This window comes from Ranitomeya imitator, chromosome 6 (assembly GCF_032444005.1).
Source record: "Ranitomeya imitator isolate aRanImi1 chromosome 6, aRanImi1.pri, whole genome shotgun sequence".
Lineage (NCBI taxonomy): Eukaryota > Metazoa > Chordata > Amphibia > Anura > Dendrobatidae > Ranitomeya > Ranitomeya imitator.
The window spans coordinates 564,797,372-564,823,124 of NC_091287.1; the positions used below are offsets into that span (position 1 = coordinate 564,797,372).

A 25,753-nucleotide genomic window follows, 5' to 3' on the forward strand; every position below is an offset into this window, starting at 1 on the left:
AAACCAGTTTCTGCACCATTACAGAAGATCAACTTTCCTCTTTGTTCCCCAGATCACATCTCACCACCTGTGTACTAAACCCGATCCCATCCCACATAATCCCAAACCTCACCACAGTCTTCATCCCAACCCTATCCTATCTTTTCAACCTATCACTAACAACTGGTGTTTTCCCCTCATGCTTCAAACATGCCTCAATCACACCCATCCTCAAAAGCCCTCTCTTGACCCATCCTCTGCATCTAGTTGTGGCCCCATATCCCTATGCCTCAAAACTACTGGAACAACACGTCCATCTTAAACTGTCTTTCCACCTCTTCTCCTGCTCCCTCTTCGACCGCTTACAATCTGGTTTCCAACTGCATCATTATACTGAAACTGCCCTGACTAAAGTCACCAATAACCTACTAAATACCAAATCCAAGAGACACTACTCTGCCTCCTCCTCCTGGACCTGTCCTCAACCATTCCCTCTTATTAGATTCTCTTATCTCTTGGCATCACAGACTTGACCCAACACTGGATCTCTTCATACCTAACAGACAGGACACTCAGCATCTGCTGCTCACACACCACCTCCTCACCTTGTCCCCTATCTGTCTGCCACTCGCACACCACCTCCTCACCTCACCCCGTCTGCCACTCGCACACCACCTCCTCACCTTGCCCCCTGTCTGCCACTCGCACACCATCTCTTCACCTCGCCCCCTATCTGTCTGCCACTCGCACACCACCTCCTCACCTTGTCCCCTATCTGTCTGCCACTCGCACACCACCTCCTCACCTCGCCCCCTGTCTGCCACTTGCACACCATCTCCTCACCTCGCCCCCTATCTGTCTGCCACTCGCACACCACCTCCTCACCTTGTCCCGTCTGCCACTCGCACACCACCTCCTCACCTCGCCCCCTGTCTGCCACTCACACACCACCTCCTCACCTTGTCCCCTATCTGTCTGCCACTCGCACACCACCTCCTCACCTCGCCCCCTGTCTGCCACTCGCACACCATCTCCTCACCTCGCCCCCTATCTGTCTGCCACTCGCACACCACCTCCTCACCTTGTCCCGTCTGCCACTCGCACACCACCTCCTCACCTCGCCCCCTGTCTGCCACTCACACACCACCTCCTCACCTTGTCCCCTATCTGTCTGCCACTCGCACACCACCTCCTCACTTCGCCCCCTATCTGTCTGCCACTCACACACCACCTCCTCACCTTGCCCCCTGTTGGAGTCTCACAAGATTCAGTTCCAGGGCCCCTTCTCCTCTTCAATTACACCTTTGGCCTGGGACAGCTCATAGAATCCCACGGCTTTCAGTATCACCCCAATGCTGATGACAAACAGATCTACATCTCTGGACTCTCGCCTCCTTACTATCCAGAATCTCACAATGTATGTCTGCTATTTCATCCTTCTTCTCTGCTAGATTTCTAAAACTTAACATGGATTAAACAGAACTCATCATCTTCCCCATGTAACTCAACCCACCCCAACAGACCTATCCAATAAAGTCAATGGCTGCCCACTCTCTCAGTCCCTCAAGCTCGCTGCTTGGGGGAAACCCTGGACTCTAAACTCTCCTTCAAACCACATATCCAAGCCCTTTTCTCTTCCTGCCGATTACAACTCAAAAATACTTCCCGGATCCCCACATTCCTAAACCAACAATCTGCAAATCTCCTAGTCCATGCCCTCATCATCTCCCGCCTTGACTACTGAAACTCCTGCTCTGGGGCCTCCCCTCTAACAATCTCACACCACTTAAATCCTAAACTCTGCTTCCTGACTAATCCACCTGTCCCCCCGCTATTCCCCGGCCTTTCCCCTGTCAATCCCTTCACTGGCTCCCCATTACCCAGAGACTCCAGTACAAAAGCCTAACCATGACATACAAAGCCATCCACAACCTGTCTCCTCCATACATCTGTGACCTCGTCTCCCGGTACTTTCCTGCACGCAACCTCCGATCCTCACAAGATCTCCTTCTCTACTCCCCTCTTATCTCCTCTTCCCACAATCGTATACAAGATTTCTCTCGCGTATCACCCCTACTCTGGAACTCTCTACCCCAACATATCAGACTCTCACCTACCATCGAAACCTTCAAAAAGAGCCTGAAGACCCACCTCTTCCGACAAGCCTACAACCTACAGTCATGGCCAAAAGTTTTGAGAATGAGACAAATATTAATTTTTCCAAAGTCTACTGCTTCATTTTTTCTAATGGCAATTTGCATATACTCCTGAATGTCAGAGTGATCAGTTTAACAGCAATTACTGTACTTGCAAAGTCAATATTTGCCCAGAAAATGAACTTTAACCCCCAAAACACATTTCAACATCATTGCAGTTCTGCCTTAAAAGGAGCAGCTAACATGGTTTTAGTGATTGATCCATTAACACAGGTGTGGGTGTTGATGAGGATAAGGCTGGCGATCAATCAGTCATGATTAAGTAAGAATGACATCACTGGACACTTTAAAAGGAGGCTGGTGCTTGGTATCATTGTTTCTCTTCAGTTAACCATGGTTATCTCTAAAGAAACACGTGCAGCCATCATTGCACTGCACAAAAATGGCCTAACAGGGAAAAGTATCGCAGCTACAAAGATTGCACCTCAGTCAACAATCTATCGCATCATCAAGAACTTCAAGGAGAGAGCTTCCATTGTTGTCAAAAAGGCTCCAGGGCGCCCAAGAAAGACCAGCAAGCGCCAGGACCGTATCTTAAAACTGTTTCAGCTGCGGGATCGGACTACTAGCAGTGCCGAGCTTGCTCAGGAATGGCCGCAGGCTGGTGTGAGTGCTTCTGAACGCACTGTGAGGCGGAGACTCTTTGAGCAAGGCCTGGTTTCAAGGAGGGCAGCAAAGAAGCCACTTCTCTCCAGAAAAAACATCAGGGACCGACTGATATTCTGCAAAAGGTACAGGGAGTGGACTGCTGAGGACTGGGGCAAAGTCATTTTCTCTGATGAATCCCCTTTTCGATTGTTTGGGACATTTGGAAAACAGCTTATTCGGAGAAGAAGAGGTGAGCGCTCCCACCAGTCTTGTCTCATGCCAACTGTAAAGCATCCTGAAACCATTCATGTGTGGGGTTGCTTCTCAGCCAAGGGAATCGGCCTAAAAACACAGCCATGAATAAAGAATGGTACCAGAATGTCCTCCAAGAGCAACTTCTCCCAACCGTCCAAGAGCAGTTTGGCGCCCAACAATGCCTTTTCCAGCATGATGGAGCACCTTGCCATAAAGCAAAGGTGATAACTAAATGGCTCATGGAACAAAACAGAGATTTTGGGTCCATGGCCTGGAAACTCCCCAGATCTTAATCCCATTGAGAACTTGTGGTCAATCATCAAGAAACGAGTGGACAAAAAAAAAAACCAACAAATTCTGGCAAAATGCAAGCATTGATTATGCAAGAATGGACTGCTATCAGTCAGGATTTGGTCCAGAAGTTGATTGAGAGCATGCCAGGGAGAATTGCAGAGGTCTTGAAGAAGGGTCAACACTGCAAATATTGACTTGCTGCATTAACTCATTCTAACTTCAATATAACCTATTGGTACTCATAATATGATTGCAATTATATTTCTGTATGTGATATAAACATCAGACAAACACTAATAAAAACCAGAGGGCAGCAGATCATGTGAAAATATAATTTTGGTGTCTTCTCAAAACTTCTGGCCACGACTGTACAGTAACCACCGATCGACCAAACCGCTGCATCACCAGCTCTACCCTCACCTACTGTATCCTCACCCATCCCTTGTAGATTGTGAGCCCTCGCGGGCAGGAGCCTATCTCCTCCTGTACCAGTCAGTGATTTGTATTGTTTAACCCCTTAATGACCGCCAATACGCCATTTAACAGCAGCAGTTAAGGGTACTTATTCCTCAGTGCCATTTTTTAACGGCGCTGAGAAATAAGGATATAGTGACTTCCAGCGTTGGAAAATCTCTGGTGTCTTGGCTGCCGGGGCACATGAGCAGTGAGCTCGCCGAAATCTGCCGGCCGCTACCCGGCAACAATAGGTTTTCCTATTGGTTCATTTTGATCACTGTGATAGACCCTATAACACTAATCAAAATAAAAAAAAATTGTGAATCAAACCTCCTTTTGTCACCCCCTTAGTTAGGTAAAAGTAATAACATAAAAAAATTTCTTTTTTTTTCCATTCTTTGCAGTAAGGGTTGGGGTTAGAGCTAGGGTTGTGGTGTTAGGGTTAGGGTTATGTTGGGGTTAGGGCTGCATTAGGATTGGAGTTAGAATTGGGGGGTTTCCACTGTTTAGATACATCAGGGGGCTCTTCAAACGCAACATATCACCCGCCATTGATTTCAGCCAATTATGTGTTCAAAAAGTCAAACGGTGCTCGCGCCCTTCTGAGCCCTGCCATGTGCCTAATCAGGGGCTTTCCCCCACAAACTGGGTCACAATCTGTCGTTTTTAGAAAAAAATGGATCCAGCAAATGTTGTTGCTGGATCCGTTCTTTTCCCATAGACTTGTATTAGCGACGGATTGGCTTCCGTTTCCGTTGTAAAGTAATTGTCCGTCAGACGGAGACAACGTACATGCTAACTTTTTTTGTGTACACAGTGACGGATGCCGGGAGCCCATATTTCATTTTAGGAAAAATCTTTCTTCTCTCTCAGAATTTGGCTTCTTAAATTTCCGTCTGTCACTACTTCAACGGATCCTGTTGTGAATTCTGTGGTCAAGCTCCCTCCTGTGGTCATGAGTGGTACTTCAGCTGGTTCTGTCTATGAGCTTCCTCTGGTGGATGTGAATGGGGCTGCGGCTTCTGAGTTTCCTTCCTCAGGTGACGAGGTTAAGTCGTTAGGTGCTGCTCTATTTAACTCCACCTAGTTCTTTGTTCCTGGCCTCCAGTCAATGTTCCAGTATTGGTCTTGCTTTCTCCTGGATCGTTCTTGTGGCCTGTCTGCCCTGCATAAGCTAAGTTTTGCTTGTGTTGCTTTTGTTTGCTATATTTTCTGTCCAGCTTGCTATATTGGTTTTTCTTGCTTGCTGGAAGCTCTGAGACGCAGAGGGAGCACCTCCGTACCGTTAGTCGGTGCGGAGGGTCTTTTTGCCCCCTCTGCGTGGTTGTTTGTAGGTTTTTGTGCTGACCGCAAAGCTATCTTTCCTATCCTCGGTCTATTCAGTAAGTTGGGCCTCACTTTGCTAAAATCTATTTCATCTCTGTGTTTGTATTTTCATCTTAACTCACAGTCATTATATGTGGGGGGCTGCCTTTTCCTTTGGGGAATTTCTCTGAGGCAAGGTAGGCTTATTTTTCTATCTTCAGGGCTAGCTAGTTTCTCAGGCTGTGCCCGAGGTGCCTAGGTCTGGTCAGGAGCGCTCCACGGCTACCTCTAGTGTGGTATGATAGGATTAGGGATTGTGGTCAGCAGAGTTCCCACATCTCAGAGCTCGTCCTATGTTATTAGTAACTATCAGGTCACTTTGTGTGCTGTTAACCACTAGGTCCATTGTGGTTGTGAATCACCTGTTCATAACAGTACTGGAGGCCCAAAGTACTAATGCTTCTCAATAGAGGGAAAAGAGAAGTTCTGAGACCATTTTTTTTTCTCTGTACTGTGTTTTGTTTTTCTTTTCCCCTAGACATTTGGGTGGTTCAGGACACAGGTGTAGTGATGGACATTAAAGGTCTGTCTTCTTGTGTGGATCATCTCACTGCAAGAGTACAAAATATTCAAGACTTTGTGGTTCAGAATTCTATGTTAGAACCAAGAATTCCTATTCCTGATTTGTTTTCTGGAGATAGAGCTAAGTTTCTGAGTTTTAAGAATAATTGTAAACTGTTTCTGGCTTTGAAACCCCGCTCCTCTGGTGACCCAGTTCAACAAGTTAAGATCATTATTTCTTTATTACGTGGCGACCCTCAAGACTGGGCATTTTCCCTTGCGCCAGGAGATCCGGCATTATGTAATATTGATGCGTTTTTTCTGGCGCTCGGATTGCTGTATGATGAACCTAATTCAGTGGATCAGGCAGAGAAAAATTTGCTGGCTCTGTGTCAGGGTCAGGATGAGGTAGAGATATATTGTCATAAGTTTAGGAAGTGGTCTGTGCTCACTCAATGGAATGAATGTGCGCTGGCAGCAATTTTCAGAAAATGTCTCTCTGAATCCCTAAAGGATGTCATGGTGGGATTTCCTATGTCTGCTGGTCTGAATGAGTCTATGTCTTTGGCCATTCAGATCGGTCGACACTTGCGTGAGCGTAAAACTGTGCACCATTTGGCGGTATTATCTGAGCATGGACCTGAGCTTATGCAGTGCGATAGGACTTTGACCAGAGCTGAACGGCAAGAACACAGACGTCAGAATGGGCTGTGTTTTTACTGTGGTGATTCCACTCATGCTATCTCCGATTGTCCTAAGTGCACTAAGCGGTTCGCTAGGTCTGCCACCATTGGTACGGTACAGTCGAAATTTCTTTTGTCCGTTACTTTGATCTGCTCTTTATCATCCTATTCTGTCATGGCATTTGTGGATTCAGGTGCTGCCCTGAATTTGATGGACTTGGAGTTTGCCAGGCGCTGTGGGTTTTTCTTGGAGCCCTTGCAGTATCCTATTCCATTGAGAGGAATTGATGCTACGCCTTTGGCCAAGAATAAGCCTCAGTACTAGACCCAGCTGACCATGTGCATGGCTCCTGCACATCAGGAGGATATTCGCTTTTTGGTGTTGCATAATCTGCATGATGTGGTCGTGTTGGGGTTGCCATGGCTACAAGTCCATAACCCAGTATTGGATTGGAAATCAATGTCTGTGTCCAGCTGGGGTTGTCAGGGGGTACATGGTGATGTTCCATTTCTGTCTATTTCATCATCCACCCCTTCTGAGGTCCCAGAGTTCTTGTCGGATTACCGGGATGTATTTGATGAGCCCAAGTCCAGTGCCCTACCTCCGCATAGTGATTGTGCTATCGATTTGATTCCTGGTAGTAAGTTTCCTAAAGGTCGACTGTTTAATTTGTCTGTGCCTGAGCACGCCGCTATGCGGAGTTACGTAAAGGAATCCTTGGAGAAGGGTCATATTCGCCCGTCATCGTCGCCATTGGGAGCAGGGTTCTTTTTTGTGGCCAAGAAGGATGGTTCGCTGAGACCTTGTATTGATTACCGCCTTCTAAATAAAATCACGGTCAAATTTCAGTACCCCTTGCCGCTGCTGTCTGATTTGTTTGCTCGGATTAAGGGGGCTAGTTGGTTCACCAAGATAGATCTTCGTGGTGCGTATAATCTTGTGCGTATTAAACAGGGCGATGAATGGAAAACAACATTTAATACGCCCGAGGTCCATTTTGAGTACCTGGTTATGCCATTCGGGCTTTCTAATGCTCCATCAGTGTTTCAGTCCTTTATGCATGACATCTTCCGAGAGTACCTGGATAAATTCCTGATTGTATACTTGGATGATATTTTGGTCTTCTCGGATGATTGGGAGTCGCACGTGAAGCAGGTCAGAATGGTGTCCCAGGTCCTGCGTGCGAATTCTTTGTTTGTGAAGGGGTCAAAGTGTCTCTTTGGTGTTCAGAAGGTTTCATTTTTGGGTTTCATTTTTTCCCCTTCTACTATCGAGATGGACCCTGTTAAAGTTCAGGCCATTTATAATTGGACTCAGCCGACATCTCTGAATAGTCTGCAAAAGTTCCTGGGCTTTGCTAATTTTTATCGTCGCTTCATCAATAATTTTTCTAGTATTGCTAAACCGTTGACTGATTTAACCAAGAAGGGTGCTGATGTGGTCAATTGGTCTTCTGCTGCTGTGGAAGCTTTTCAAGAGTTGAAGCGTCGTTTTTCTTCTGCCCCTGTGTTGTGCCAACCAGATGTTTCGCTCCCGTTCCAGGTCGAGGTTGATGCTTCTGAGATTGGAGCAGGGGCTGTTTTGTCGCAAAGAAGTTCTGATGGCTCGGTGATTAAACCATGCGCCTTCTTTTCCAGGAAGTTTTCGCCTGCTGAGCGTAATTATGATGTTGGCAATCGAGAGTTGCTGGCCATGAAGTGGGCATTTGAGGAGTGGCGTCATTGGCTTGAAGGAGCTAAGCATCGCGTGGTGGTCTTGACTGATCACAAGAACTTGACTTATCTCGAGTCTGCCAAACGGTTGAATCCTAGACAGGCTAGTTGGTCGCTGTTTTTTTCCCGTTTTGACTTTGTGGTTTCGTACCTTCCGGGCTCTAAAAATGTGAAGGCGGATGCCCTGTCTAGGAGTTTTGTGCCCGACTCTCTGGGTTTGTCTGAGCCGGCGGGTATTCAAAAAGAGGGGGTAATTTTGTCTGCCATCTCCCCTGATTTGCGGCGGGTGCTGCAAAAATTTCAGGCTAATAGACCTGACCGTTGCCCAGCGGAGAAACTGTTTGTCCCTGATAAATGGACGAGTAGAGTCATCTCTGAGGTTCATTGTTCGGTGTTGGCTGGTCATCCTGGAATCTTTGGTACCAGAGATTTGGTGGCTAGATCCTTTTAGTGGCCGTCTCTGTCGCGAGATGTGCGTTCGTTTGTGCAGTCCTGTGGGATTTGTGCTCGGGCTAAGCCCTGCTGTTCTCGTGCCAGTGGGTTGCTTTTGCCCTTGCCAGTCCCGAAAAGGCCCTGGACACATATCTCTATGGATTTTATTTCGGATCTCCCCGTCTCTCAAAAAATGTCGGTCATTTGGGTTGTTTGTGATCGCTTCTCTAAGATGGTCCATTTGGTACCCTTGTCTAAATTGCCTTCCTCCTCTGATTTGGTGCCATTGTTCTTCCAGCATGTGGTTCGTTTACATGGCATTCCGGAGAACATCGTTTCTGACAGAGGTTCCCAGTTTGTTTCGAGGTTTTGGCGAGCCTTTTGTGCTAGGATGGGCATTGATTTGTCTTTTTCCTCGGCTTTCCATCCTCAGACAAATGGCCAGACTGAACGAACCAATCAGACCTTGGAAACATATCTGAGATGTTTTGTTTCTGCTGATCAGGATGATTGGGTGTCCTTTTTGCCTTTGGCTGAGTTCGCCCTTAATAATCGGGCCAGCTCGGCTACCCTGGTTTCGCCATTTTTCTGCAATTCTGGTTTCCATCCTCGTTTCTCTTCAGGGCAGGTTGAGTCTTCTGATTGTCCTGGTGTGGATACTGTGGTGGATGGGTTGCAGCAGATTTGGACTCATGTGGTGGACAATTTGACATTGTCTCAGGAGAAGGCTCAACGTTTCGCTAACCGCAGGCGCTGTGTGGGTCCCCGACTTCGTGTTGGGGATTTGGTTTGGTTGTCATCTCGTTATATTCCTATGAAAGTTTCCTCGCCTAAGTTTAAGCCTCGTTTCATTGGTCCGTATAGGATTTCTGAGGTTCTTAATCCTGTGTCTTTTCGTTTGACCCTTCCAGCTTCTTTTTCCATCCATAACGTGTTCCATAGGTCATTGTTGCAGAGATACGTGGCACCTGTGGTTCCATCCGTTGATCCTCCTGCCCCGGTTTTGGTTGAGGGGGAGTTGGAGTATATAGTGGAGAAGATTTTGGATTCTCGTATTTCGAGACGGAAACTCCAGTACCTGGTTAAGTGGAAGGGTTATGGTCAGGAAGATAATTCCTGGGTCTTTGCCTCTGATGTTCATGCTGCCGATCTGGTTCGTGCCTTTCATTTGGCTCATCCTGGTCGGCCTGGGGGCTCTGGTGAGGGTTCGGTGACCCCTCCTCAAGGGGGGGGGGGGTACTGTTGTGAATTCTGTGGTCAAGCTCCCTCCTGTGGTCATGAGTGGTACTTCAGCTGGTTCTGTCTATGAGCTTCCTCTGGTGGATGTGAGTGGGGCTGCGGCTTCTGAGTTTCCTTCCTCAGGTGACGAGCTTAAGTCGTTAGGTGCTGCTCTATTTAACTCCACCTAGTTCTTTGTTCCTGGCCTCCAGTCAATGTTCCAGTATTGGTCTTGCTTTCTCCTGGATCGTTCTTGTGGCCTGTCTGCCCTGCATAAGCTAAGTTTTGCTTGTGTTGCTTTTGTTTGCTATATTTTCTGTCCAGCTTGCTATATTGGTTTTTCTTGCTTGCTGGAAGCTCTGAGACGCAGAGGGAGCACCTCCGTACCGTTAGTCGGTGCGGAGGGTCTTTTTGCCCCCTCTGCGTGGTTGTTTGTAGGTTTTTGTGCTGACCGCAAAGCTATCTTTCCTATCCTCGGTCTATTCAGTAAGTCGGGCCTCACTTTGCTAAAATCTATTTCATCTCTGTTTGTATTTTCATCTTAACTCACAGTCATTATATGTGGGGGGCTGCCTTTTCCTTTGGGGAATTTCTCTGAGGCAAGGTAGGCTTATTTTTCTATCTTCAGGGCTAGCTAGTTTCTCAGGCTGTGCCCGAGGCGCCTAGGTCTGGTCAGGAGCGCTCCACGGCTACCTCTAGTGTGGTATGATAGGATTAGGGATTGCGGTCAGCAGAGTTCCCACGTCTCAGAGCTCGTCCTATGTTATTAGTAACTATCAGGTCACTTTGTGTGCTTTAACCACTAGGTCCATTGTGGTTGTGAATCACCTGTTCATAACAGGATCCGTCCAAAACAAACGGATACAGTGCATCTGTTTTTTACGATCGGCACAGGATCCGTCTTTTCAAGATTTTGACGGATTGTGACTGAGTCTAAAAAAATCGGATGTGTGAAAGAGGCCTTAAGGTACCTTCACATTAAGCGACGCTGCAGCGATACCGACAACGATCCGGATCGCTGCAGCGTCGCTGTTTGGTCGCTGGAGAGCTGTCACACGGACAGCTCTCCAGCGACCAACGATGCCGGTAACCAGGGTAAACATCGGGTAACTAAGCGCAGGGCCGCGCTTAGTAACCCGATGATTACCCTGGTTACCATCCTAAAAGTAAAAAAAAACAAACAGTACATACTTACCTAACGCTGTCGGTCCTCCAGCGCTGTGCTCTGCACTCCTCCTGTACTGGCTGTGAGCACAGCGGCCGGAAAGCAGAGCGGTGACGTCACCGCTCTGCTTTCCGGCTGACCGACGCTCACAGCCAGTACAGGAGGAGAGCAGAGCACAGCGCTGGAGGACAGACGGCTGTAGGTAAGTATGTAGTGTTTGTTTTTTTTACTTTTAGGATGGTAACCAGGGTAAACATCGGGTTGCTAAGCGCGGCCCTGCGCTTAGTTACCAGATGTTTACCCTGGTTACCAGTGAAGACATCGCTGGATCGGTGTCACACACGCCGATTCAGCGATGTCAGCGGGAGAGCCAGCGACCAAAGAAAGGTCTGGCCCTCTAGCCCCGACCAACGACATCACAGCAGGATCCTGATCGCTACTGCCTGTCACACTGGACGATATCGCTAGCGAGGACGCTGCAACGTCACGGATTGCTAGCGATATCGTTTAGTGTGAAGGTACCTTTAGGCATTTTGTTACAAATGGAGAGGTGTCCTTAATTATCTGGAGTGCCTCTGGTGGAGGTGCGAATTGTATTCATGTAGTGAGTAATAAGGTGTTAAAATGAGTCCTAGTGTCAAAAAATTATTGAACATCTTCTTTAGTTTGAATTCCCAATTTTTTTTTTCTCTGTCGTCCTTAAAATGACCTTTTAGTACTAAAACTTTTAAGTGTCATACAATGTCCAGAGAAATGTTTTCCCACCAGTGTGTCCATCTCATTCCTGATTGTGTCTGTGTAGATTCATCCTAGTTTGTAGTTTTTCATGGTTTCCCCAATATAGAGACCTCCAGGGCACCTCGTACATTGTGTCATGTCACCACGTTGGAGGATGGACATGAGAAGGAAGCCGTGACCTCATAGTCCTGATTTGTTTGGTACACGGACTATAACTTTCCTTAGGACGCTCATGTGGGGGTTGTATGTGACCACAAGGGGCACCTGCTGTTGTCCTCTCTGTTTGTCTAAAGTACTTTTTTTTTGTGAAAAAAAGATGTTAATTTCTGGGGTATTTTCTGTTACATTGACCCCCAAAGTCACTTCAAATGTGAGGAGGTCCCTAAAACAAATGGTTTTGTAAATTTTGTTGGAAAAATTAGAAATCGCTGGTCAACTTTTAACCTTTATAACTCCCTAACAAAAAAAAAATTATGTTTCCAAAATTGTGCTGATGTAAAGTAGACATGGGGGAAAGTTATTTAGGCCATGCGCACACGTTGCGGATTCTCTGCGGATCCGCAGCGGTTTTTGAGCTGCAGAAACGCTGCAGATCCGCAATTGATTTACAGTACAATGTAAATCAATGAGAAAAAAAAATGCTGTGCACACTTTGCGGAAAATCCGCTACGGAAACGCTGCGGTTTAAAAGAAGTAGCATGTCACTTCATTTTTGTGAATCTGCAGCGTTTTTGTACCCATTCCATTATAGAAAACCGCAGGGGTTAAAACCGCAGCAAATCCGCAAGCAAACCGCAGCAAAAACGCACAAAAAACCTGCAGAACCGCACAAAAAATGCTGCGGAACCGAAGGTGCGTTTTCTGCCAGGAGAGGCAGAATCCGCACCAGAAATTCCTAAGCCTAATCCGCAATGTGTGCACATAGCCTTATTACCTATTTTGTGTCACATAACTCTGTGATTTATGGGCAAAAGAATTCAAAATTAAAAAAATTGCAAAATGTTGCCAAATTCCTGTTTTTTTTTTTTTCATAAATAAACAAAACTCATATTGTAGAAATGTTACCACTAAGGCTACTTTCACACTTGCGTCGGTACGGGTCCGTCGCTATGCGTCGGGCCGACGCACATGAAATTTCTGAACGACGTGGGCAGCGGATGCAGTTTTTCAACGCATCCGCTGCCCCATTGTAAAGACCGGGGAGGAGGGGGCGGAGTTTCAGCTGCGCATGCGCGGTAGAAAATGGCAGACGTGACAGACAAAAAAAACGTGACATTGAACTTTTTTTGTGACGACGGTCCGCCAAAACACGACGCATCCGTTGCATGACGGACGCGACATGTGGCCATCCGTCACGATCCGTCGCTAATACAAGTCTATGGGTAAAAAACGCTTCCTGCGAGCACATTTGCAGGATCCGTTTTTTCCCAAAACGACGGATTGCGACGGATTGCTAAAAACGCAAGTGTGGAAGTAGCCTTAGGGGTTAAGTTATGTACACCGCTCCTCACATGGAATACATGGCGATATAATATTATACAGAAAATTACACACACTACAACTCCCAGCACATCCCCGGAAAACATTAAACACTACAACTCCCAGCACGTCCCCGGAAAACATTAAACACTACAACTCCCAGCACGTCCCCGGAAGGCACTAAACACTACAACTCCCAGCACGTCCCAGGAAGGAACTAAACACTACAACTCCCAGCACGTCCCCGGAAGGAACTAAACACTACAACTCCCAGCATGTCCCACGAAGGAACTAAACACTACAACTCCCAGCACGTCATCGGAAGGCACTAAACACTACAACTCCCAGCACGTCCCGGGAAGGAACTAAACACTACAACTCCCAGCACGTCACCGGAAGGCACTAAACACTACAACTCCCAGCACGTCCCAGGAAGGAACCAAACACTACAACTCCCAGCACGTCCCCGGAAGACACTAAACACTACAACTCCCAGCACGTCCCAGGAAGACACTAAACACTACAACTCCCAGCACGTCCCCGGAAGGCACTAAACACTACAACTCCCAGCACGTCCCAGGAAGGAACTAAACACTACAACTCCCAGCACGTCCCGGGAAGGAACTAAACACTACAACTCCCAGCACGTCCCCGGAAGGAACTAAACACTACAACTCCCAGCACGTCCCAGGAAGGAACTAAACACTACAACTCCCAGCACGTCCCAGGAAGGAACTAAACACTACAACTCCCAGCACGTCCCCGGAAGGAACTAAACACTACAACTCCCAGCACGTCCCGGGAAGGAACTAAACACTACAACTCCCAGCACGTCACCGGAAGGCACTAAACACTACAACTCCCAGCACGTCCCGGGAAGCCACTAAACACTACAACTCCCAGCACGTCCCGGGAAGGAACCAAACACTACAACTCCCAGCACGTCCCAGGAAGGAACTAAACACTACAACTCCCAGCACGTCCCAGGAAGGAACTAAACACTACAACTCCCAGCACGTCCCAGGAAGGAACTAAACACTACAACTCCCAGCACGTCCCAGGAAGGAACTAAACACTACAACTCCCAGCACGTCCCAGGAAGGAACTAAACACTACAACTCCCAGCACGTCCCAGGAAGGAACCAAACACTACAACTCCCAGCATGTCCCAGGAAGACACTAAACACTACAACTCCCAGCACGTCCCAGGAAGACACTAAACACTACAACTCCCAGCACGTCCCAGGAAGGAACCAAACACTACAACTCCCAGCATGTCCCAGGAAGACACTAAACACTACAACTCCCAGCACGTCCCCGGAAGACACTAAACACTACAACTCCCAGCACGTCCCAGGAAGACACTAAACACTACAACTCCCAGCACGTCCCCGGAAGGCACTAAACACTACAACTCCCAGCACATCCCAGGAAGGAACCAAACACTACAACTCCCAGCACGTCCCAGGAAGGAACTAAACACTACAACTCCCAGCACGTCCCAGGAAGGAACTAAACACTACAACTCCCAGCACGTCCCAGGAAGGAACTAAACACTACAACTCCCAGCACGTCCCAGGAAGGAACTAAACACTACAACTCCCAGCACGTCCCAGGAAGAAACCAAACACTACAACTCCCAGCACGTCCCAGGAAGGCACCAAACACTACAACTCCCAGCACGTCCCAGGAAGACACTAAACACTACAACTCCCAGCACGTCCCAGGAAGACACTAAACACTACAACTCCCAGCACGTCCCGGGAAGGAGCTAAACACTACAACTCCCAGCACGTCCCAGGAAGGAACTAAACACTACAACTCCCAGCACGTCCCGGGAAGGAGCTAAACACTACAACTCCCAGCACGTCCCAGGAAGGCACCAAACACTACAACTCCCAGCACGTCCCAGGAAGACACCAAACACTACAACTCCCAGCACGTCCCAGGAAGGAACCAAACACTACAACTCCCAGCATGTCCCAGGAAGGAACTAAACACTACAACTCCCAGCATGTCCCAGGAAGGGACCAAACACTACAACTCCCAGCACGTCCCAGGAAGGAACTAAACACTACAACTCCCAGCACGTCCTTGTTCTCTGAGGGTGAAGAGAATCCTCCGCTCCATCATGTCTCCTCACAGCACAAGCTCCTCCCCCTCACGTGGTCGCCACAAAGGTCCTTCATCCACCACTTACAATGTCAGCGCTGAGCTCCGCCCCCTCACGTGATTGGTCGCATGGTGATGACATTATCACAGGTCCTTCAGTTGTTTAGACTACAAGCTGCAAATCAGACAGAAACATCTACAGAGAAGAAGCAGAAGGAAGAGGTAATGGCGGGAGATACATGGAGGCTGTGGGGGGTCAGCGGTGTGGGGGGCACTGGAGATACATGGGGGCTGTGGGAGGTCAGTGGTGTGGGGGGCACTTGAGATACATGGGGGCTGTGGGAGGTCAGCGGTGTGGGGGGCACTGGAGATACATGGGGGCTGTGGGGGGTCAGTGGTGTGGGGGGCACTGGAGATACATGGGGGCTGTGGGGGGTCAGCGGTGTGGGGGGCACTGGAGATACATGGGGGCTGTGGGGGGTCAGCGGTGTGGGGGGCACTGGAGATACATGGGGGCTGTGGGAGGTCAGCGGTGTGGGGGGCACTGGAGATACATGGGGGCTGTGGGGGGTCAGCGGTGTGGGGGGCACTGGAGATACATGGAGGCTGTGGGAGGTCAGCGGTGTGGGGGGCACTGGAGATACATGGAGGCTGTGGGAGGTCAGCAGTGTGGGGGGCACTGGAGATACATGGAGGCTGTGGGAGGTCAGCGGTGTGGGGGGCACTGGAGATACATGGGGGCTGTGGGAGGTCAGTGGTGTGGGGGGCACTTGAGATACATGGGGGCTGTGGGAGGTCAGCGGTGTGGGGGGCACTGGAGATACATGGGGGCTGTGGGGGGTCAGCGGTGTGGGGGGCACTGGAGATACATGGAGGCTGTGGGGGGTCAGCGGTGTGGGGGGCACTGGAGATACATGGGGGCTGTGGGGGGTCAGCGGTGTGGGGGGCACTGGAGATACATGGAGGCTGTGGGAGGTCAGCGGTGTGGGGGGCACTGGAGATACATGGAGGCTGTGGGGGGTCAGCGGTGTGGGGGGCACTGGAGATACATGGGGGCTGTGGGGGGTCAGCGGTGTGGGGGGCACTGGAGATACATGGGGGCTGTGGGGGGTCAGCGGTGTGGGGGGCACTGGAGATACATGGGGGCTGTGGGAGGTCAGCGGTGTGGGGGGCACTGGAGATACATGGGGGCTGTGGGGGGTCAGTGGTGTGGGGGGCACTGGAGATACATGGGGGCTGTGGGGGGTCAGCGGTGTGGGGGGCACTGGAGATACATGGGGGCTGTGGGGGGTCAGCGGTGTGGGGGGCACTGGAGATACATGGGGGCTGTGGGAGGTCAGCGGTGTGGGGGGCACTGGAGATACATGGGGGCTGTGGGAGGTCAGCGGTGTGGGGGGCACTGGAGATACATGGGGGCTGTGGGAGGTCAGCGGTGTGGGGGGCACTGGAGATACATGGGGGCTGTGGGAGGTCAGCGGTGTGGGGGGCACTGGAGATACATGGGGGCTGTGGGAGGTCAGCGGTGTGGGGGGCACTGGAGATACATGGGGGCTGTGGGAGGTCAGCGGTGTGGGGGGCACTGGAGATACATGGGGGCTGTGGGAGGTCAGCGGTGTGGGGGCACTGGAGATACATGGAGGCTGTGGGAGGTCAGCGGTGTGGGGGGCACTGGAGATACATGGAGGCTGTGGGAGGTCAGTGGTGTGGGGGGCACTGGAGATACATGGGGGCTGTGGGAGGTCAGCGGTGTGGGGGGCACTGGAGATACATGGAGGCTGTGGGAGGTCAGCGGTGTGGGGGGCACTGGAGATACATGGGGGCTGTGGGAGGTCAGCGGTGTGGGGGGCACTGGAGATACATGGAGGCTGTGGGAGGTCAGCGGTGTGGGGGGCACTGGAGATACATGGGGGCTGTGGGAGGTCAGCGGTGTGGGGGCACTGGAGATACATGGGGGCTGTGGGAGGTCAGCGGTGTGGGGGCACTGGAGATACATGGGGGCTGTGGGAGGTCAGCGGTGTGGGGGGCACTGGAGATACATGGGGGCTGTGGGAGGTCAGCGGTGTGGGGGGCACTGGAGATACATGGGGGCTGTGGGAGGTCAGCGGTGTGGGGGCACTGGAGATACATGGAGGCTGTGGGAGGTCAGCGGTGTGGGGGGCACTGGAGATACATGGGGGCTGTGGGAGGTCAGCGGTGTGGGGGTCACTGGAGATACATGGGGGCTGTGGGAGGTCAGCGGTGTGGGGGGCACTGGAGATACATGGGGGCTGTGGGAGGTCAGCGGTGTGGGGGGCACTGGAGATACATGGGGGCTGTGGGGGGTCAGTGGTGTGGGGGGCACTGGAGATACATGGGGGCTGTGGGAGGTCAGCGGTGTGGGGGCACTGGAGATACATGGGGGCTGTGGGAGGTCAGTGGTGTGGGGGGCACTGGAGATACATGGAGGCTGTGGGAGGTCAGCGGTGTGGGGGGCACTGGAGATACATGGGGGCTGTGGGAGGTCAGTGGTGTGGGGGGCACTGGAGATACATGGAGGCTGTGGGAGGTCAGCGGTGTGGGGGGCACTGGAGATACATGGGGGCTGTGGGAGGTCAGCGGTGTGGGGGGCACTGGAGATACATGGGGGCTGTGGGAGGTCAGCGGTGTGGGGGGCACTGGAGATACATGGGGGCTGTGGGAGGTCAGCGGTGTGGGGGGCACTGGAGATACATGGGGGCTGTGGGGGGTCAGCGGTGTGGGGGGCACTGGAGATACATGGGGGCTGTTGGAGGTCAGGGGTGTGGGGGGCACTGGAGATACATGGAGGCTGTGGGAGGTCAGGGGTGTGGGGGGCACTGGAGATACATGGAGGCTGTGGGAGGTCAGCGGTGTGGGGGGCACTGGAGATACATGGGGGCTGTGGGAGGTCAGCGGTGTGGGGGGCACTGGAGATACATGGGGGCTGTGGGGGGTCAGCGGTGTGGGGGGCACTGGAGATACATGGGGGCTGTGGGAGGTCAGGGGTGTGGGGGGCACTGGAGATACATGGAGGCTGTGGGAGGTCAGCGGTGTGGGGGGCACTGGAGATACATGGGGGTTGTGGGAGGTCAGCGGTGTGGGGGGCACTGGAGATACATGGAGGCTGTGGGGGGCACTGGAGATACATGGGGGTTGTGGGGGGTCAGCGGTGTGGGGGGCACTGGAGATACATGGGGGCTGTGGGGGGTCAGCGGTGTGGGGGGCACTGGAGATACATGGAGGCTGTGGGAGGTCAGCGGTGTGGGGGGCACTGGAGATACATGGGGGCTGTGGGAGGTCAGCGCTGTGGGGGGCACTGGAGATACATGGAGGCTGTGGGGGGTCAGCGGTGTGGGGGGCACTGGAGATACATGGAGGCTGTGGGAGGTCAGGGGTGTGGGGGACACTGGAGATACATGGAGGCTGTGGGGGGTCAGGGGTGTGGGGGCACTGGAGATACATGGAGGCTGTGGGGGGTCAGCGGTGTGGGGGGCACTGGAGATACATGGGGGCTGTGGGAGGTCAGCGGTGTGGGGGCACTGGAGATACATGGAGGCTGTGGGAGGTCAGCGGTGTGGGGGGCACTGGAGATACATGGAGGCTGTGGGAGGTCAGCGGTGTGGGGGGCACTGGAGATACATGGAGGCTGTGGGAGGGCAGCGGTGTGGGGGGCACTGGAGATACATGGAGGCTGTGGGAGGTCAGCGCTGTGGGGGGCACTGGAGATACATGGAGGCTGTGGGAGGTCAGCGCTGTGGGGGGCACTGGAGATACATGGAGGCTGTGGGAGGTCAGCGGTGTGGGGGGCACTGGAGATACATGGAGGCTGAGGGAGGTCAGCGGTGTGGGGGGCACTGGAGATACATGGGGGCTGTGGGAGGTCAGTGGTGTGGGGGGCACTGGAGATACATGGAGGCTGTGGGAGGTCAGTGGTGTGGGGGGCACTGGAGATACATGGAGGCTGAGGGAGGTCAGCGGTGTGGGGGGCACTGGAGATACATGGGGGCTGTGGGAGGTCAGCGGTGTGGGGGCACTGGAGATACATGGAGGCTGTGGGAGGTCAGCGGTGTGGGGGCACTGGAGATACATGGAGGCTGTGGGGGGCACTGGAGATACATGGAGGCTGTGGGAGGTCAGCGGTGTGGGGGCACTGGAGATACATGGAGGCTGTGGGAGGTCAGCGGTGTGGGGGCACTGGAGATACATGGAGGCTGTGGGGGGCACTGGAGATACATGGAGGCTGTGGGAGGTCAGGGGTGTGGGGGGCACTGGAGATACATGGAGGCTGTGGGGGGTCAGGGGTGTGGGGGCACTGGAGATACATGGAGGCTGTGGGGGGTCAGCGGTGTGGGGGGCACTGGAGATACATGGGGGCTGTGGGAGGTCAGCGGTGTGGGGGCACTGGAGATACATGGAGGCTGTGGGAGGTCAGCGGTGTGGGGGGCACTGGAGATACATGGAGGCTGTGGGAGGTCAGCGGTGTGGGGGGCACTGGAGATACATGGAGGCTGTGGGAGGTCAGCGGTGTGGGGGGCACTGGAGATACATGGAGGCTGTGGGAGGTCAGCGGTGTGGGGGGCACTGGAGATACATGGAGGCTGTGGGAGGTCAGTGGTGTGGGGGGCACTGGAGATACATGGAGGCTGTGGGAGGTCAGCGGTGTGGGGGGCACTGGAGATACATGGGGGCTGTGGGAGGTCAGCGGTGTGGGGGGCACTGGAGATACATGGGGGCTGTGGGAGGTCAGCGGTGTGGGGGGCACTGGAGATACATGGGGGCTGTGGGAGGTCAGCGGTGTGGGGGGCACTGGAGATACATGGGGGCTGTGGGAGGTCAGCGGTGTGGGGGGCACTGGAGATACATGGGGGCTGTGGGAGGTCAGTGGTGTGGGGGGCACTGCAGATACCAGTGTTCCCCGGTGACCCGCTCCCGTGTCTGTTACTGTGCAGTCACCAGTGATGTCTACGCACTTTGATCATAAACGTCTTTCTCCCTTTATCCTTTTATAAACGCCCAGAAGGGGAGGAGACATCAGACACATGGAGCAGACCCCGCCCACTTTTACAGCAGTCGTAATGCGAGCTAGCGCTGCACTAGGCTTGAATTTCATATTTTACACCATTAAAAAAATATATATATATTTTTTTAATCCAAACATTAATGTTTGTTTGTTTTTTTTCAATTGTTGGAAAAAAAAATCTGTTGCGGACACATTCCCTTTAGTAAAGCAGGTTCTGTATCTCACTTCTCCCGTTTTCTGCATTACCAGAACACAGGACTTGATCGATACTTCTATCTTTCTTCTGAACAAGGAATCGGGGATGGAGAAAAACCGAGATACAATCACTGAAAGGTTATTAACCTTCACCATGGAGATCATCTACCTGCTGACCGGAGAGGTGACGTCTCTATGGTTCTCGGGTCTTTTTCGGGACGGCGGTGTTTACATGAGGAGTAACGCTACTTCTTCTTCGTGTACGACTTGAATCCTGCAGTAAATGGCGGAACCTCTTAGTCGGTGCAGATTCACCCGTATCACGTCCCTCATACTCAGTGCTTGGCGCAGAGCAGATCCTTCTCCCCTCGTGTTCTGTAGACCGCCCGCATAGTCCATCGATGTACAGCACTGACCGGCGCTCGGGTGGGAGGAGAAGTAGTGGCAGCGGATCTGTGTCTCGTGGCAGGTTTTAGCCATGTGTCGTGTGAGGCGAGGGGAAGTCGTGGCTGATCAGTTCAGAGAACGGCGTAAAAGAACCAAAACCGTCCACCATAAACTGTTAGGTATCACAGTAATCTATGCACCAATAGTAATATGGCCGGAGGAGGAAGAGGTCACAATGCGTCTCCTGATGGGATCCATCCTCCTCAATGTCAGGAAGGTTAGCCGTGAGATTTCCAGTGCTAGTTGGTAGTTTAATGAGTTGCGTTTGGGTGGAATGAAGCAGATGGTAATTCTTTAGAGAGATCTACATGACATCTCTCGTACAGTCATGGCCAAAAGTATTGACACCCCTGCAATTCTGTCAGATAATACTCAGTTTCTTCCTGAAAATGATTGCAATCACAAATTATTTGTTCTTATCTTCATTTAATTTGTCTTGAATGAAAAAAACACAAAAAGAATTGTCCTAAAGCCAAATTGGATATAATTCCACACCAAACATAAAAAAGGGGGTGGACAAAAGTATTGGCACTGTTCGAAAAATCCTGTGATGCTTCTGTAATTAGTGTAATTAACAGCACCTGTAACTTACCTGTGGCACCTAACAGCTGTTGGCAATAACTAAATCACACTTGCAGCCAGTTGACGTGGATTAAATTTGACTCAACCTCTGTCCTGTGTCCTTGTGTGACCACATTGAGCATGGAGAAAAGAAAGAAGACCAAAGAACTGTCTGAGGACTTGAGAAACCAAATTGTGAGGAAGCATGAGCAATCTCAAGGCTACAAGTCCATCTCCAGAGACCTGAATGTTCCTGTGTCTACCGTGCTCAGTGTCATCAAGAAGTGTAAAGCCCATGGTACTGTGGCTAACCTCCCTAGATGTGGACGGAAAAGAAAAATTGACAAGAGATTTCAACGCAAGATTGTGCGGATGTTGGATTAAGAACCTCGACTAACATCCAAACAAGTTCAAGCTGCCCTGCAGTCCGAGGGTACAACAGTGTCAACCCGTACTATCCGTCGGCGTCTGAATGAAAAGGGACTGTATGGTAGGAGACCCACGAAGACCCCACTTCTTACCCCGAGACATAAAAAAGCCAGGCTGGAGTTTGCCAAAACTTACCTGAAAAAGCCTAAAACGTTTTGGAAGAATGTTCTCTGGTCAGATGAGACAGAAGTAGAGCTTTTTGGGCAAAGGCATCAACATAGAGTTTACAGGAGAAAAAAAGAGGCATTCAAAGAAAAGAACACGGTCCCTACAGTCAAACATGGCGGAGGTTCCCTGATGTTTTGGGTTTGCTTTGCTGCCTCTGGCACTGGACTGCTTGACCGTGTGCATGGCATTATGAAGTCTGAAGACTACCAAAAAACTTTGCAGCATAATGTAGGGCCCAGTGTGAGAAAGCTGGGTCTCCCTCAGAGGTCCATGGGTCTTCCAGCAGGACAATGACCCAAAACACACTTCAAAAAGCACTAGAAAATGGTTTGAGAGAAGTCACTGGAGACTTCTTAGGTGGCAGCAATGAGTCCAGACCTGAATCCCATAGACACCTGTGGAGAGGTTTGGAGAAGGCGCCTTCAAATATCAGGGACCTGGAGCAGTTTGCCAAAGAAGAATGGTCTAAAATTCCAGCAGAGCATTGTAAGAAACTCATTGATGGTTACCGGAAGCGGTTGGTCGCAGTTATTTTGGCTAAAGGTTGTGCAACCAAGTATTAGGCTGAGGGTGCCAATACTTTTGTCTGGACCATTTTTGGAGTTTTGTGTGAAATGATCAATTTTTTGCTTCATTCTCTTTTGTGTTTTTTCATTTAAGACAAATTAAATGAAGATAATATCAAACAATTTGTGATTGCAATCATTTTAGGAAGAAACTGAGTATTATCTGACAGAATTGCAGGGGGGTTAATACTTTTGGCCATGACTGTGTTGTGTAATGACATTTGTCAGTGTCTCTTCACATACAGGATTACACAATAGTGAAGAAGACTACAGGGGATTGTGTGACTCCCAGCAACCAAGAGTCAGGAGGGCGGAGCCGGAGCCCCATCAAAGAGCCTCCCTGGATACGTGACGGGAACGATAAGCAAAAGATCCTAGAAGTCACCAACAAGATTATTGAGCTGCTGACCGGAGAGGTGGGACTGCTGCGACATTATAAAGGACCGGCACTGACTGGGTGATGACTCTATCATTGTGTGTATCGGGATCCTTATCTGTACCAGAACGTCGCTGTCTTATTTCTCCCTGTAGATGTGGGACTATCTGGAAGAGCACAAGGATCAGTACGAGGACGTCATGATGGAAAACTCTCGACATCCTACATCACAAGGTAAGAGGAGACAAGCTATGACTATTACACAGTCGCAGAACCATAACCGGCTAGTGAACCCTAGACTATTGTTGATGAAGAACAGGAATAGCTTGAGGTTTGTCATTTCAGTTCTGACACATTGCTGATAGAATTGGCAAACCATGAGGCAGGGAAGTCAAGGAATCTGAGGTCAAATGCCGAGAGAGTATGTGACAGGAGATAGGAAGAAATTCTGACTACTTCAGTTACACATACAGAGCTCTCAGATGCAGTTTCCTGTGCCTGCCAGCGGAAGCCTGGAATCCTAAACCCCTCATTTCCCCCCTCCAAGAATTTTTATGGCTTTGAGATGCGAAAGCAGGTGTCCTTACACTCCTCATTCCCCGCTCCTACCTGATACTGGCTAAAACTGGTACCGAAAGCATTGGATTCTATTGTTCGTTTAAGGTTATGTATATTGGCACCGATCAGGGCTAGAGATATAAGGATTATATATTCCGGATGTCCATCAAGAGATCTAGAACTTCCTGAAATCGCTAGAAGCTTAACCCAACGAATGCAAGGAGCTGGTTTCTGCGTAAGCTGGTCATGTAACTAAGCCGTGTTTGCACTTAAAAATTCCCCACGACGTGGTGCACCTCCTGATCGTTGTGTCTTTCGTATACGAAGTTCAAACAGCGAGCTATGTATAAAATGGTTGCCATAACTCTAAGAAAAGGGGAGGAAAAAGCCTCTAAATGAGGTCACCACAGAGGGAGTGCCTTGGTTTTAGGCTGGGAAATAAGTGAGTGAAGCAGCAGTCTTCACAAGTCTTTTGTCCGGAGCTAGCTGAGAGATAGGGGTGATGCATCTGGATATATGCTCGCCCATCCCCCACAGCACATAGCCAGCCATGAGATGAAATGACAATAACGCAATGTAAGTGTTCTCTTCAACTTTAATCCCATTATATTTGTAACTGTACTGTACATATACTTGTCTTTGTAATATCTTTTTATACTGTAAACACTGCCAACCTTTTTTGGAGTAAAATATATAAAACTACTAGCTTTGTCTCTCCTTGCTCTATATGTCACGTCTTCTGAGGTGAATTACGCTACTAATCTGGGTAGCCTCCGGACCCGTTAATAATTAAGAAATCGGAGCTGGTGGCAGCAGGATTTGTCCTGTGCGTTTGGGAGGCTTTGTAGCGACGGCGGCGTTGATAATTGTTGTTCCCACCTGAGTGGGAGTAGTAGTATCGCCCTCGCTGCAGTGTCCCCATTTGCCAGTACAAATTAAGGCAGCCTTTTTGGCGACTAATTATCCTAGGTCCAGTACCCTGTCTGAACTGAGGGTAAGGGGGGCACCAGAGAGCTGCAAGTTCCAGACCGGAAGTGGGATACAGATAAATCCCCTTCAGAAAGAACCAGGGGCAACCAAACAACCCCGGTCCATGACAAAGTGTTGTGAGTGGTGGGGATGATAACGGTATCTTCCCCGTGAACGTGACAGTATGTAAAAATTGCCAAATATGCATATGTACTATTATTTTATAAAATTTATTCGTTCTTACCTGGGGAAAAGAGGATGATTCCAATATTTTTATTTTTTAAGACCTATTTTTTTGCCCATAGGGCACCTAAGTCTGTAATATGTAGTGAAAATCACGATCTATAAAGCCTAGCCAACACGGCACCACCGCACAACTGCCTGAGACATATGCCTGGCCAAGATCAGGGCACTTAAATGCCACTGTTGTGCATATCCATTATAGACTGTTAAAGGGTTACTCGATGAGACGAACCTGTCAGATACAGTATATTCCAAATCATAAAAGGGGTCAAATTCTGCAGCAGGATGGTGCTCCATCTCATACATCCATCTCTACAACAAAGTTCCTCCAGACAAAAAAGATCAAGGTGCTCAAGGACTGTCCAGCCCAGTCACCAGACATGAACATCTTTGAACATGTTTGGGGTAGGATGAAAGAGGAAGCTTGGAAGACAAAACCAAACAATCTAGATGAACGCTGGGAGGCATGGAAGACGGCATTCTCTGCTATTCCTGATGAACTTCATTAATACATTGTATGAATCATTGTTGAACCGCATGGATGCAGTCCTTCAAGCTCATGCAAGTCACACAAAATATTAAATATGACTCTAATAGCACCACAACTTCATTCAACAATGATATGCAACGTATATTTGTATTGTAAGTTAATTATTTTTTTGAATATCACATTACTTTCTGTGGGAGACAAAACTTTTGTCTTGCCAAAATCTGACCATTCTGTGTCCATTAACTGATCAATATTTCTGCATTGATGCCAATTTTATTTTCTTTCAGCTTTCAAAAGAATTAATTTATACAACCAATGGATGAATTTAACGTCAGGTTATAAGCTTTTATTTACATAACATGGATAAGCGACACAACTTCTGTCAGGGAGTGTATATTACTCGGTTAACATTTAAGCACTGTAGCCAGATGCTATTATTAATACTCCTAACATAAATACAAAGGTAGCAGGCCTTAACTTTTGACATGACACAATACTTTATTACAAAGGCACCAGAACCGCCATCCATACAGAAATACA

General features: G+C 50.0%; 1 protein-coding gene across 1 annotated transcript in view; it reads left to right on the top strand.

Moving 5' to 3' along the window:
* The first annotated feature begins 15,301 nt into the window (after positions 1-15,301).
* LOC138643505 (zinc finger protein 850-like) overlaps positions 15,302-25,753 on the top strand; it is a 184,680-nt gene continuing 174,228 nt past the window's right edge. The window contains exons 1-4 of the mRNA XM_069732403.1: positions 15,302-15,416; positions 20,461-20,590; positions 22,823-22,993; positions 23,109-23,187. Coding sequence (XP_069588504.1) covers positions 20,513-20,590; positions 22,823-22,993; positions 23,109-23,187 — 328 coding nt within the window. The 5' untranslated portion in view covers positions 15,302-15,416; positions 20,461-20,512. The remainder of the gene's footprint in view (positions 15,417-20,460; positions 20,591-22,822; positions 22,994-23,108; positions 23,188-25,753) is intronic.